The 14,153-nt window shown below is 64.3% G+C and overlaps 1 protein-coding gene across 1 annotated transcript; it reads left to right on the plus strand.

Annotated features, from left to right (window-relative positions):
- Positions 1 to 1,831: 1,831 nt before the first annotated feature.
- Positions 1,832 to 13,746, plus strand: TNNT2 (troponin T2, cardiac type; the record flags this gene model as incomplete). Its single annotated transcript, XM_081225681.1, has 14 exons — positions 1,832 to 1,869; positions 2,088 to 2,469; positions 2,630 to 2,640; positions 7,066 to 7,244; positions 7,594 to 7,626; positions 8,432 to 8,465; positions 9,562 to 9,622; positions 9,790 to 9,906; positions 10,301 to 10,378; positions 10,840 to 10,950; positions 11,985 to 12,094; positions 12,480 to 12,570; positions 13,053 to 13,093; positions 13,350 to 13,746. The coding sequence occupies 14 exons, from the start codon at positions 1,832 to 1,834 to the stop codon at positions 13,393 to 13,395; spliced, it is 1,332 nt and encodes a 443-aa protein (XP_081081807.1). The 3' UTR covers positions 13,396 to 13,746.
- Between the last annotated feature and the right edge of the window lie 407 nt (positions 13,747 to 14,153).

The raw sequence follows: 14,153 nt of genomic DNA on the forward strand, positions 1-14,153 counted from the left end.
CCAGGCACTGCTTCATCTGCCAGACCCCCACCCACTCTGGGCTGGGGGCTCTTCACCTGCCAGTCTCCCCGCAAGGCTCCATTTGAAGACCTTCTGGGGAGTGTCTTCTCAGGACACCCTACACATCGGACATCTCTTCGTCTCACCCACTGCCACCTTCACCCGGAGGAGCCAGCTTCTGGGCAAAGCTCCCTGTGCCCGGCCCCACCCTCACTGCCCCACCGACTCCAGCGAGGGGGGCTGGCGTGGAGGGCTGGCGAGGGGGGCTGGCTCGCTGCAGCGCTCGCCCTGACCCAGCAGGACTGGACAAACTGGGGCAGGTTCAAAAGAGGAGCCAGTCCGAGGCTGCGGCGGTGCTGGGTCTGAGGAGGTCTTCAGCCAGAGGGGCCGCGGGGCAGAGGCTCCTTCAGAACTTCTCGGCCTCAGAGGGGCTGCCTTGCGGTGGACATCACGCCACCCTCCAGAGTTGTGGCTCACTGCGTTTCCGCAGATGGGTGCCTGGGGTGGGTCTCGGCCGGGACAGTGGGGTGTGCGGGGACAGGTGGTGTGGGCGTGAGCACCGCTCTCCATGCCACTGTCGCTGCAGGCGGAGTCGGAAGTTGGTGGCTGCAGTGCCGGGTGCCAGTGGGGCAGAGTCAGGAGCAGCCTGGCATCACCCCTTCGGGGAAGAGGGGACTGAGGTGTAGGGGGGTCAGCGACCTTTCCAAGGTCACAGGTAAATGTGAGATGGAGCCAGCGTTCAAAGCCAGATCAGCCTCCCAGTCCCCTGCGGGCAGTCTCCACCCCTCCCTTGGCTTCTCCCCGTCATTGCAGGGAAGTGACAGGCTTTCCTCGGTGTCAGCCTGGTCCTCACGGACCTCTGGGCCGGGCAGCCAGGATGCGGGCACTCTGTCTGCGCTTCGGGAAGACTTGCCCCAATGCTCAGCTGACAGGAGAGTCTTGATTTTCTGTTCCTAGTGCAGTGGGGGGAGAATCTCAAAACGAGAGCTTCCCCAGAGAAACTCCATTGAGTTGGACTTTTTATTGAGCCGGTGTAGATAAACACGCTGCTGTGAGAAATGATGTAGACCCACACACACTGCCCAGTGTCCCCCGCGGTAACACTTGCACAACCAGGTCCAAATCACAGCCGGGACGTGGAAGCACCATCCGTGATCTTACTCAGATTCCCCGCTCTGCTTCGACTTTGTGAGCGTGTGTGAGTGTGAGTGTGAAATTCTCTTCCGTTTTAGCCTGTGCAGGCCCCAGGATCCACCACCAGAGATACTGAGCAGTTCTAGAACCACAGACAGACGTCCCTCGTGTGCCTTTTCCTACCACGCCCACCTCCCCCCAAGCCTCCCCATGACCCCGAAACCACCAATCTGTTCTCCATTTCTACAACTTTGCCGTTTTGAGAATGTTCCATGTCTAGATGGAACCACATGCCTCGGCTTTTCCTCCCCCCAGGGAGAGTAATTCCCTGGAGGTTTGTCCGGGGTGTCAGCTGCACCCCCGGTTTGCTCCTTTCTGTTGCCTAGTTACCGTCCATGCCATGCTGTGCCGCTCCCAGGGGAGACTGCGCGGACGGGGCAGTGCTTCTCCCCTGGTCGCTGGGCAAGGCTGGGAAGGCTGGGGAAGCTTAGAGCTGGGGCTCAGGCAGTCACCACGTGGTGCAGGTGTTGCTGTGCCCCCGACAGAGGAGGCAGCGGGCTCTGCTGCCGTCACGGGCAGATAAGGGGCGGGTGGTCAGCGTCTCGGGCGGACTGTGGGCCCAGCGTTTCTCGCAGAGCCGGGAGGCCGGCCCTCCACCCATGCTGACTGTTCCTCTCTCCGGAGGGAAGCGGAGACCATGTCGGACGCGGAGGAGGCGGTGGACAAGTCCGAGGGGTGAGTACCGGGGTCCTGCTGGGGGGCCGTCTCCTCCATGCACCTGGCCTGGGAGATGCCGGGGTGTGGGCCGGGGCCGCGCCCCTCTGAGGGCCCGGGGAGAGCTGCACCCCTTTGTTTCCAGCCCTGTGCCTCTGGGCTGCCCCGCGGGGTTGGCAGTAAAGACCCCATTCCAAGGGCAGCGGGCTCCTGCCGGGAGTTGGGCCTCCTGAGAACAGAACAGAGAGGTTCCGAGGCCACAGAGCGACCGTGCCCCAGGCATCCACCTCAGAGCCCTTGTCATCACTGCCCCGGGCAGCCGCTGTCCCTGCGCCGGGGAGGGGGCACACACTGGCGGCCAATCAAACAGTCACCTCCTGCAGGGAGTGGGTGCACAAGAATGACACGAATGCTGGCACAGCTGGGACCCCGCGGACCTCCCTCCTGGGCGCGGAGCGTGGAGGGCCGGGGGGCTGCGTGGAGCGGCCCCGCCCACCCGCGTGGACCTGGACCCTGGGTGGAGGGGGTGCACAGAGCGCAGGGGACCAGCAGCTGAGCCAGGTTTCCTGGGGGTGGTCAGAGGCAGTGGGCCCGGAGGCTGGGCCAGACCAGGCCGTGCGGGTGGGCAGAGTGGGCGGACGCCAGCCCCCAGTGCGGAGGACAAAAACTGGGGTCATCCTCAGGAAAAGGCCAGGGTGTGGTGTGTGGGGGTGTGTGGGGGGTTGTACACGCGTGTGCAGTGTGCCCTGTGCTCCTGACGGCATCTCCCCTCGCACCGCAGGGAGCAGGAAGGTAAGCGCATGCCCCACGCTCACTGGGCAGGACGGCCTGCTTTGAAACTGATGGTCTCTTCTCTCTTCTCTTGTGGCCGCGCCTCATCCCCGGAGCAGAAGAAACCATGGAAGGTATGGGGGACGGATGGTGGGGAGGAGGGGTGGCGTGGAGGGAGCGCACGGTCCCCGCCCCTCACTCTCAGCTGAGCAAAGACCCTCCACCAATCCCAGCTCCTAGCTGGGATCAGCCCGAACCCTGGTGCTCAGGTCTTGGGGCAAAAGGTTTAAACCTGTCTCTATCGCCCACCAGGTGGTTCACACGGAATCACTGCTTTTTTTCCAATGAATTATTTTTGCTTTTTTTCTCTAACTTTTTTTTACCATGTAAAGTTTTAAATGCACATAAAAGTGGTAAAAATAGAATAATGCACCCCCATGCACCCAACACTCAGCTCAACAACCATCAACTTACAGCCCATCTTCTCTCAGTCACTCCGTCTCTGCCCAGTACTTTAGAGCAGACAAATCATGCCCAGACTTCATAGCGTCCCACGCGTACATAGTTCAGTATGAATCTCTAAAAGACAAGCACTATTTTAAAAACATAATCACAATACCATGATCACACCTAAAAACGTTCAGTTTAGTGCTTTTTCAAGTGACATTACGAAGGTGTTCAGGTATCTGAGACGCGTCATGTGGACGTGAAGGCATTGTTACCTGGCGGAGGTCCACTCCGACCCTCGGATCTTTGCCCTTCCTACTTGTTGATCATCATAATTACCACGGTCCTCTCCTCAGCGTCCCCCTCCTCCCGGCAAGCACCCAACCTTCCCTTCCTCCTGAGCACTTGACACCTGCCAGTGGTCAAGAGGCCTCTCTCTGGCCCTACTGTGCCCCCAAGTGGCCCAGCATGGCCCTCGGGCCCCTCAGGCTTCTACCCCCGGGGACGGGTGGATCCTGCCCCTTAGAGGCTGAGCAGATCCTCAAAAGCATCATGTCAGCATACCGTGCATGGACATTAGGGGGAGGGTCTCTGGGAGAGAACCAGAGGGCTCGGGAGCTGACCCATGTTCCCGAGTCTTCTGGGGAAAGTGGGGTCCTCTTGCATTTGAGGCTGTTCCAGGGGTACCTGACAAAGAGGAGACACAGAGACACTCACAGGAGAACCCGGGGGGGCCTTGGGAGTCAGTTCTCAAGGAACACCACTCACATCAGAGGCTATTTGAATATTTTTTGAATCAAAAATCTAGCGCCACCTTCAGTTGTGTTTCCTACAGAGACTCTCCATACCGTGGGTTTTCCTTTGCTTTGGGGGATTTGCCAGCTCCTGGCAACAGGTTTTGGGGGGTGAGGTTTGAGCCATAGACTCTGGATTTGGTACCAATCTGCCTGCTACTCACAGCAGGATTTGGCTGTAAATTAACAAAATAATTCTCCACTGCGATGGGGGTCTGAGTCCCTGGAGCGTCCGTCTTGCTTGCAGTGAATGGACCACACCTGGCTCCCTGGTAGCTAAGTCCCCGGCTGCCAGCGACCAAGAGAGCGAGGTCTGGAAGGGTGTCCCTAAGCCTACAGGATGGACAATCCCAGGGCCTCTGCTTCCTTCAGGAGATAATCGTTCTACAGGCAGTCGGCCTTCCTGGAGTGGGAGTGCTGGGCCGTGCTTCCTTGCATGGGGCAGCTTCCTTCAAAGTCTGCCCTGGGCCCGGCTCTCCTGGAAACTGGAGGTGTCTCGTGGGTCCCTGAGAGGCTCCTTCGGGGTCGGGGTGTGGAGGGGTCTGACAAGGGTGCGTTGTTCCCACTCTGGGGCCCCTGTCCCCGTGAGAGGGGGACGGCGGCCCTGGGGTCTGGAAACAGAAAGTGGCCAGATACCCTGAGTGCCCCCCACGGCCCGGGCACAGCCGAGCATCACCGAGAAGGGAGTGCACTTATTTCCCCTTTGCTGATCCCTGAGGCTCAGGGAAGCCACCGGAGCGGGTCTAGGAGTTGGTGGGTCAGGGCCTGGGCTCCACGGCCCACACCCGTGCCACCATGTGCCGTCCACTCCTGCCCTGTCCTCCTGCTGCCAGGCTAACCTGTCTCGCCTCTCCCCTCGCGGCTGCCGCTCCCCGACCTCAGAAGAGGAAGCCCGGGGAGAGGACAGGACAGCGGTGCAGCTCTGCCTGTCCCTGTGCTCCCACCCTGTCATCCCAAGTTGCCCCCATGAGGAGGGGCCTGCACTGGGGCGGGGACCTTTGTGGAGCGGCTGGGACCGCACCCCTTTCCGTGCTTCCCGAGAGGGACCGAGGCTGGACAGTCCCCCACCCGCTCCAAGTCCAGGATCCAGAGGGGACCGATGTCCGCTCTGCTGCACACACACTGTTGTGTGCTGGCTCCTCCCTCTTAGGGGACAGCCCCCCGCCAGGGTGGCCGGGGTGGGAGGGGCCTGGGGACCGAATCATGGGGAGAGCAGCTGGGGGGCTGGAAATAGCCCTAGCAGAAAGGACGGGATGTCAGCCTGCAAGTGAGCATGGCTGCAGGTGGCCGGGGCGGGGTGGGGGGCACAGACACGGACGGAATTTTAGCGGGAACTTTCTGTAGTGACGTCTGAGGATGTGGGGGCAGCTGAGGCATTCCCCTTGGGGGTGTTGGGCGCCCACTGGGTGAGGTGGGAACTGAAACATCAGACGGGGTGGGAGAGGTGTTAACAAGATGGCCTGAAGGTGGACCCCACACCTGGCCATGTCCTTGCTAGCCAGCCCTCCCCTCTCACCCCTTCTGGAAGGATCTTCTTTGAGGTAAGGGTCCTGCAGGGGTCAAAGAAGAGGACTCTCCAGGCCTCAGAGAGGACTCAGACCTAGAGCAAGAGTGGAAGCAGGGGGTGTGGAGGCCGGGTGTGGAGGCTGGGTGTGGAGGCAGGGGGTGGAGGCAGGGGGTGGAGGCTGGGGGTGGAGGCTGGGGGTGGAGGTGAGTGTGGAGGCAGGGGGTGGAGGCATGGAATGGAGGCTGGGGGTGGAGGCGGGTGTGGAGGCAGGGGGTGGAGGCCGGGGGTGGAGGTGAGTGTGGAGGCAGGGGGTGGAGGCTGGGGGTGAAGGCAGGGGGTGGAGGCCGGGGGTGGAGGTGAGTGTGGAGGCAGGGAGTGGAGGTGAGTGTGGAGGCAGGGGGTGGAGGCAGGGGGTGGAGGTGGGTGTGGAGGCCAGGGGTGGAGGTGAGTGTGGAGGCAGGGGGTGGAGGTGAGTGTGGAGGCCAGGGGTGGAGGCCAGGAGTGGAGGCAGGGAGTGGAGGCAGGGAGTGGAGGCATGGGGGTAGAGGTGGGTGTGGAGGCATGGAATGGAGGCTGGGGGTGGAGGTGAGTGTGGAGGCAGGGGGTGGAGGTGAGTGTGGAGGCCAGGGGTGGAGGCCAGGAGTGGAGGCAGGGAGTGGAGGCAGGGGGTGGAGGCAGGGAGTGGAGGCAGGGGGTGGAGGTGAGTGTGGAGGCCGGGGTGGAGGCTGGGGGTGGAGGTGAGTGTGGAGGCCAGGGGTGGAGGCCGGGGGTGGAGGTGAGTGTGGAGGCAGGGGGTGGAGGCAGGGGGTGGAGGTGGGTGTGGAGGCCAGGGGTGGAGGCCGGGGGTGGAGGTGAGTGTGGAGGCAGGGAGTGGAGGTGAGTGTGGAGGCAGGGAGTGGAGGTGAGTGTGGAGGCAGGGGGTGAAGGCAGGGGGTGGAGGCCGGGGTGGAGGTGAGTGTGGAGGCAGGGGGTGGAGGCAGGGGGTGTGGACATTTCCGTGCTGGCCTCACCCCCCCACCTCCAGGCTTTCCAGCCCCCCTGCCAGGGGTCCACCACATGTAGTGCCTCAGTCAAGGTCTTCATCAGCACCCCCTGCAGGCGGATCCCTGTGCCTGGTGCCATGCTGTCGAATGTGTCTACCTACTCGGAGTGCCTGCCTGGGGCGGGGTCTACACCCTGCCAAGCAAGTGGATGAAAACAGAAACCCCTGACTCTTTGGACCATACATATGTCCACGTGCAGGGCGGCTCCTTCACCCACACGCAGTCCTGATTTGGTCTCTTTCAAATACAGATGAAGGGTCTCCAGGGTCTGAGCCCGGGACAGGCGCTCCCCTGACCCCTGTAGGGCCGCATCGGGGCACGGGGTGGGGAAGGGGGGCTGAGTCGACAGAAAGAGCCCGGCAGACAGCCCCCACCCCTTCCCTGGTGCCGCCCAGCACCCGCCTGGCCTTCCCAGAGGCCTCCAGGCGCAGAGCCGGTCTCCAGGCCCCTGAGAAGGAGCTGATGGTAAATGTTTTAGGCTTTGTGGCCACGTGGTCCCTGTGGAAGCCGCTCAGCTCTGTTGTTGTGTGAAAGCAGCTTGGGCCGTGCTCCAATACAACTTTATTTAGAAACAGTCTGGGGGCCAGATTGGGCCATAGTTTGCGGACTTCTGGTTTAAACCGAGAACAGAGTAGCCCCCGTCTTGTCACATCAGTCACCCCCAAATTCATGTGGAACCTGGATGTCACTGGCCCCCTCCCCACACCTCCGCCCCGGGCTCTGCCTGCCAGCACGAGCGTCTTCACTCTGTCTGGTTCACTTCTCCAGAGCAGGAGGAGGAAGTGGAAGAAGAGGCTGGAGGCGGGACGGACGCGGAGGAGACCAACACGGAAGGTGAGGCTCCGCCCGGGCTGAGGGCGCGGGGGGCTCTGTCCTGGAGTCCGGGGTGGCGAGAGCCCGAGAGCCACTCCTACAGCAGCAAGAAATCCGCCTGGACCGAGCTTTGCAGCCTGGGCGGCCACTCGTCCTGTCGGGGCTCAGCCCTCGGTCACCCTGTCAGTAAACGCTGGCCACGTGCCCCTCTGGTGCCTGGTGGTCTTGGGCCCAGGGCAGGTGCAGACAGACAGCTCCGGACCCCAGACCCCCACAGGGCACACTGGCTGAGGACCTGTCGTGGGGAGGCTCTTGGCAGGGGTTTGAGCTCGGAACCAGGACCTTTACTGATTTCTCATGTTCTGTTTAGAAGGTGGAGAAGAGGAAGATAAAGAGGCTGAAGGTGAGGCCCGCTGGGCGTTGGGAGGAGGTGCTGGGGGGCCGGGGAGCCCCTCCAGCAGCTTGGGGGAGACCCCAGGGAGGTGGGGGAGGGGCTGGGGAAGGCAGGACAGAACTCAGTGACCATGCGTGTTTGGAGGTCGGGCTCCTCCTTGCAGAGAAGCTGCCTCGGTGGTGCCCAAGGGAGAGTAGAGATGTCCAAGGGCCCAGGCAGGGCAGGGCAGTGGTCACAGCCACGCCCACACACGAGGCGCCTGGAGCCCGGCTGAACCACTCGAGGGTGGGGAGTCTGGGGGAGGAGATCCCAGGCACGGGTGGTCGTGGTGTGGGTCACTGCTGTGGTCATTGTTGGCCGGCAGCCTTCCCCAGGGGCCCACGTGGCCCCAGTCACGCCTCTGGAGGGGCGCAGCCAGTGGGTCTTAGGGTCGCACCCCATCAGCTTCCTGGTCCTGGGCCACCAGAAGGTCTGGGGGCAACCAAGGAGGCAGAGGCTCGGGGGGGGACTCTGGGGCCAGGACCCCCAGGGACTGTGCCTTGGACCCCTCCTCACTGTGAGGCCAGCACTGCTGAACGAGAGGGCTGTGTGTGCGTGCATTTCCCGAGGCTCCCCCAGGGAGCAACCCCGAGACGGAGTGTGGGGTTTGCAGCCCTGCGGCTTAGTTCTTTGGGTGCTCCTGCAACCCGGGGCTGGGAGGGACTCCCAGGTGGACGGGGAAACGGAGGCCCACAGGTGCCCGGCTCCTCAGGGGCAGAGTGGGACCAGACTCAGGCCTCCTGACCCCGTGGCCGTATGCTTCTCTTCTCTCCAGATGGCCCAGTGGAGGAGGCCAAGCCCAGGCCCAGGTGAGTGGTGAGGCCTTGGGATCAGAGGGCCCATGAGGGAGAACAACCAGGACAGGACCACAGCGCCCGGTGGCACAGCGGGCATAGACCACCACGTAGGGTTTCACAGGTTGTGCACTGCACAAGAGTCTGCCGTCTGCTGCCAGGGTGTGTGTGTGGGGCGGGGATGGGGGCTGAAATCCACCCACACTCCATCACCAATTCCGGCCCCTGCCCCCGTCAGCACTGTGTCCATCTAGAGGAAGATGATGAACTAGCTGTGGCCCTGGGTGGACACTGTGTCCGACCAGGAGAGCTAGGACTGCATCCTCACTGGCTGAGGTGGGACCGGGGGGAAGAGGGAAGAAAATTCGGGGGAGCCAAGCAGTGAAAGTGCGTCAGCCTCGGCCTGTGGCTTCAGAGCGTCACAAAGGGCCACACAGGGCAACTTGTTGCCACACACGTGACACTGCCTGGGAGCTCTGGGTGCTGGGTGGGATGGTGGTTTCGGGAATGCCAACGCCGCCAGCTGATGGCGTCTCAGCACACGCAGGCGTCTCCCCGCGGTGCCTTCCGGCTTGAGTGGATGGTCTGAAACTAGCCTGGCCCGACAGTCCAGCCCCTTCCCCGTTCCCCTGCTGGTGTGAGCGCTGCAGTGTCTCGGTTCAGCCCCACACAGACGAGGCAGACGGGAAACCAAGGCCCAGCGCCCAGGGCCTGGAGTCCCACGGCGAGTGTGGGAGGGGGTGGGGACCAGCGCGGCCTCCTGGGCTCCTGGGGAGGTCCCGTGGGTCAGCCAAGCTGTCACCTGTGCAGCCTCTCTCCTTCCTGGCTGGTGGTTTTGAACCAGGCGCTATGTCTCAGAGTCTCGGCTTCCTTGAGTGAGATGAGTGGTCCCTAATCTGTGGGTAAACGTGACGGCACGTGCAGGCGCCGTGGGACCCTGGTGCTGAGCGGCCTGGGGGCTCCTGTGTGCATGCCACGCTGGTGTTGCCGTGCCGGTGGCTGCGCGGTGGCGGCCGCGTTTCTGCAGGGAGGAGAGGACCTTGCCCGCCCAAGCAGCGCAGCTCCTTGGTCCAGGGAGGGCTTGGTGCTCACGCCTCCGTCTGCCCACCAGGCTGTTCATGCCCAACCTGGTGCCGCCCAAGATTCCCGACGGAGAGAGAGTGGACTTCGACGTGAGTGGGGTCTCGGAGAGGGCAGGCCCCCTGGGAGAGAGCTCGGGACCTCCTGGCGGAGGGGAGGTCACGGGCGGGGGACACACAGTGCCCGACAGTGTCCTGGGTGCGGCCCTTCCCCCCTGGCATGGGGACGGTGGGCAGCCTCTGAGCCCCGCCCCCCCCAGGACATCCACCGGAAGCGCATGGAGAAAGACCTGAACGAGCTGCAGACGCTGATTGAGGCGCATTTCGAGAACCGCAAGAAAGAGGAACAGGAGCTGGTCTCCCTCAAGGACAGGATCGTGGGTGTCGGGCGCCTCCCGGGGCCGGGAGTGGGGGGTCCAGCGAGAGCCCCTGAGGCCCCAGCACCCTCCCCCCACCCAGGGCTGGAGCTGAGTCATCATCTCTGCCCCCCACCTCACTCCCCCCGGGCACCCCCCCTCCCCGCCGCCCCGCCACTCATGGAGGGAAGATGCGGTGACCTCCGGAATCCCGAACCACGCTCCCGGGGACGAGAGGCTATTCGGCTTCCTTTCTCCTCTCTACCTCCTGTGCTGCTTGGCCGACAGCAGGACGTGGCCTCTGTCTCCAGCACAGGGCAGCGGCCAGTGGGGGGACACTCAGGGGACACGGAGAAGCCCACCCGACATTTTTCAGGCGTTGAGGTCAGTCCCATAGCGGGCGCTCCCTCCGCAGGAGAAACGGCGGGCGGAACGGGCGGAGCAGCAGCGGATCCGGACGCAGCGGGAGAAAGAGCGGCAGACGCGCCTGGCCGTGAGCGACCCCCGCCCGGCCCTCTGTTCGCAGACAGGGACTCGGTCAGGGACAGCGAGCACCCGCTGGGCGCTGGGCGTTGTCTGGGCGAACTAGACAGAAAGGCACTGAGCGTTTAAGGACCCCCCCACCCTCATCCCTGCCCAGCGCGCCCCCTGGGAGCTGAGGTGCTGTGGTCCCCGTCCTGTGCTGCTGCTAGGGGCCCCGCCTCAGTGATGCCGCCCACCCCTGGGGCCTCCTGCTCCTGGCCTGGCTGTGGTGGCCTGGCTCAGTGTCAGGAGTTGGGACCCCGCTCGCTCGGTCCCATGTCCCCGGCCAACAAACTCCAGCACCAGGCCCCATGCCCGGAGTACCCTCAGTCCTCAGCACAGTCTGCGTGGCCACAAAGACCACCAGCACCAGCCCAGAATCAGGGTGTCCGGCCCCCACCCCTAATCCACTCCCTCCCTGCCGGAAACCAGGAGGAGAGGGCCCGCCGAGAGGAGGAGGAGAACCGGAGGAAGGCTGAGGATGAGGCCCGGAAGAAGAAGGCTCTGTCTAACATGATGCATTTTGGAGGCTACATCCAGAAGGTGGGGGGCCTCCAGGCGTCCTGTGTCGTGAGGAGTGACTGTGCACGGGATCCTGGGAAGAGATGTCCAGCTGCTGTTGCGAGACCGAGTTCTCACGCCAGACCCGAAGCTGGCTCTCGCGCAGCTGGCTTTCCCTGGGAGGGGCTGCTGGGATGAGCGCTGTGGGCAGAGCGCAGAACACCATTGCCCCTCCCAGCCCTAGCCCCATGGCGGCTGGTGGAGCCGGCAGGCCCTGTGCCCCGTCTCACATCCACCGTGTGTGGCCTCATGCAATCCTGGGGCCTCAGTCTGCTCATCTGTCAAATGGGGTTAATGTCCACCCTGCCTGCTTTGAGAGGGTCAGATGAGCTACCCTGGAGTGCGGCTAAGTGCTGCCTAGACGCAGGCTGGTTTGCTCCTGGGAGCTCACCCCCACGCCCTAGTGCTGGTGCCCATCCCCACCAGATACTCCATTCCCAGAGGCGGAGAGATGGGAAATTGAACTTGTCTGTGCAGCGGACACATCAGAACATTTTCTTAGATTTCCAAGTCCCCAGCTCAGAACTGGGCCAGCCTCCTGGCCCCTGCGCCCCACGGCGACCCTACGGGTGGGGCCCTGCTGTCAAACATCCCCACCCCACCCCGGACGCACGTCCAGTAACTAAGGTGGCCCGCGGCGCGGCTGAACCCTCTCCTTCCTGTGTCTCTGCCTGTGTCCCTGTGCCCTCCCCTCTCCCTGTCTCTGTCACTGTTTGCATCTTTCTCTCTGGGTCTTCCTCTTGCTGTCCTGGCTCTGCAGGCCCAGGTGGGTGCCAGTCCTCAAACCCTCCTCCTCCTCGTAGTTTGGGGAGCCCCAGGAGGGGGAGGTGTCGGGCTGGGGGGAGATGTGGGGAGGTCGGGGTCCAGGGAGCCCCCACCTGTCTGTTTCCTGGGGAGCCCAGGCAGTGGCTGGCCTGGGGGTTGCAAGGCCGAGCCTCTGTCCCCGCTGGGTTTGGGGGTGTGGGGATAGGAGGGGGTGTTCACTAACCCATTCCCCTGCTTCTCACCCCCTCCAGACGGAGCGTAAAAGTGGGAAGAGGCAGACGGAGCGGGAGAAGAAGAAGAAGATTCTGGCCGAGAGGAGGAAGGTGCTGGCCATCGATCACCTGAACGAAGACCAGCTGAGGTGGGAAGACCAGCTGAGGTGGCGGCCCGAACGCTGGGGCTGCACCCGCGAGCGAGGGGCGTCGGGCCGAGGGCAGGGGCACCGGCTCGCCGGAGCCGCCAGGGGGCGCTGCCGCCCCACTTATTCCGTCGGCGGCTTTGGCGGGACCGCGACGGGCTGGCCGGGGCGGCAGAGCCCCGCTCCCCTTCCCCACCTGCGCACGGTGTCGGTGCGCTCCCCCCTCCGCGCTTCGGGGCTGTGTCCTGGCGGCGCCGGTGCCCCGTCCTCAGTCCCGGGCACTGCAGTCAGCCGGGGTGGGGGCCTTGGCAGGCCTGGAGCGGGAGGAGGCCGGGAAGGGGAGCGGTCCGGGGCCCCTCCTTACTGCCCGCGCCCACGGCCTGTGCAGGGAGAAGGCCAAGGAGCTGCAGCAGAGCATCTACGACCTGGAAGCGGAGAAGTTTGACCTGCAGGAGAAGTTCAAGCAGCAGAAATACGAGGTGAGCCGGCCGGCCCCGTCCGCAGCCCCACACCGTCCTGCTCACCTGCCCGCCCGCTGCCTCGTGTGACGGTGCTCAGCGCCCACCGTTGGGCTGGCTGGTGCTTCTGGAGTCTGAGGGTTCGCTGGGGCTGAGCAGACACTTCCTGGGGTTCCAGCCCTGGGGTCTCCCCACTTCTGGCCTCGAGGCAGCTGCTCAGCCCACTGCGCACGTACGACGGGGGACCAGGATGCACGGGCCAGGCCTCCCGGTGGAGGTGGTGGTGGGGACCTCCCCAGGGACGCAGCCCCTTACTTCTCACCGTGATGGCCCGGGGCCCTAGTGTGCGGTCCTAGGAGAAGTAGCGGGGTCCCGGCAGCACAGGCGCCAGGCAAGAGAGCGGCTCAGCCCACTGTTCCTGCCCACCCCATCCCCAGGCCAGCCGGGCCCTGAGCCGAGTGGGTGCCGGCGGGGTCACCCTCTCTTTCCTCCTTTTCTTACAGATCAACGTTCTCCGCAACAGGATCAATGACAACCAGAAAGTGTGAGCATCCGACCTCCATCCCCCCCTTGCCCCCTTCCCCGTCCTTCCTGTCTCCCAGGCCTCGCACCCCTTCCTCCTCTCCTGTTGGGTCAAAGAGCTCCCCCCGCCCTGAGGCTGCTGCCCTGCTGAGCCTCTGGAGGCAGCTCCAGGTGGCCCCCTGCCCCTCTCAGCCCTCAGCAGCCTCCCACGCCCCCCACCTACCCACCATGGAGGGCTGCCCCGCGTCCTGTCTGACTAGGCCCTGCTTCTCCTGCAGCTCCAAGACCCGTGGGAAGGCCAAAGTCACCGGGCGCTGGAAGTAGAGCCGCAGCCTCCTCAGAGGCTGAGCCTCCTTCTCCCAGGATCTGCTCCCCGCTGTGTCCCCGCCCTGCACACCCCCGGCTCCCCGGGTCCTCCAGCCCCGGAGGCCGACTCCTTCCACAGACCAGGAGCTGGCCCAGCTGGAAGCCGCACTCGTGCCCGACCACGCCCCCACGCCCACCCTAGCCAGTAATAAAGGCCACCAAGCACCCACGGCATCCTGTCACTTCTCTTTAGAAGGAGGGAAACTGAGGCGCACCCTGGCCTCCCAGGGACTCGGGGCGGACAGCAGCCCTCAGGGACACAGGCCCCTGGACCAGGGCTTTCGACCGCGGCCGGGGGATGCCCACGCTTTCCCCAGCCTGGGCCGCAGGGCAGAGAGGCTGTGATGGGAGCCCCTGGCGGCACCTCAGGTCCCCCAGGCTTCACGAGTGAGTCACTCCCGGGAACAATGAGGCCTCTGTGCACACCTGCTGTCTTCCTCTCTGGGCCGGGGTGCGAGAAGCGGGCGGAGGAAGGAGGCGTTTCATCAGGCGGCTTCTCACGCCTCAGAGGCCTGGGCCCGTCTGCGGGCCCCGGTTCTCCCCACCATCTGGAGGTCCTCTTGGGCTTGAACTGGGAGCCGGGCTCGCAGGGTCCCTGAGCTGAAGAGGACGGGGCCCTGGTCCAGTCAGCAGAGGACGGGGAAGCCGCGGGGGAGGGGGCGGGCCGCCCTGCGCTCTGGGGCCCCCTGCACGCAGCTGTCCCTCCGTGTGGGGTC

Source organism: Mesoplodon bidens (assembly GCF_964165515.1).
Source record: "Mesoplodon bidens genome assembly, chromosome: 2".
Classification (NCBI taxonomy): Eukaryota; Metazoa; Chordata; class Mammalia; order Artiodactyla; family Ziphiidae; genus Mesoplodon; species Mesoplodon bidens.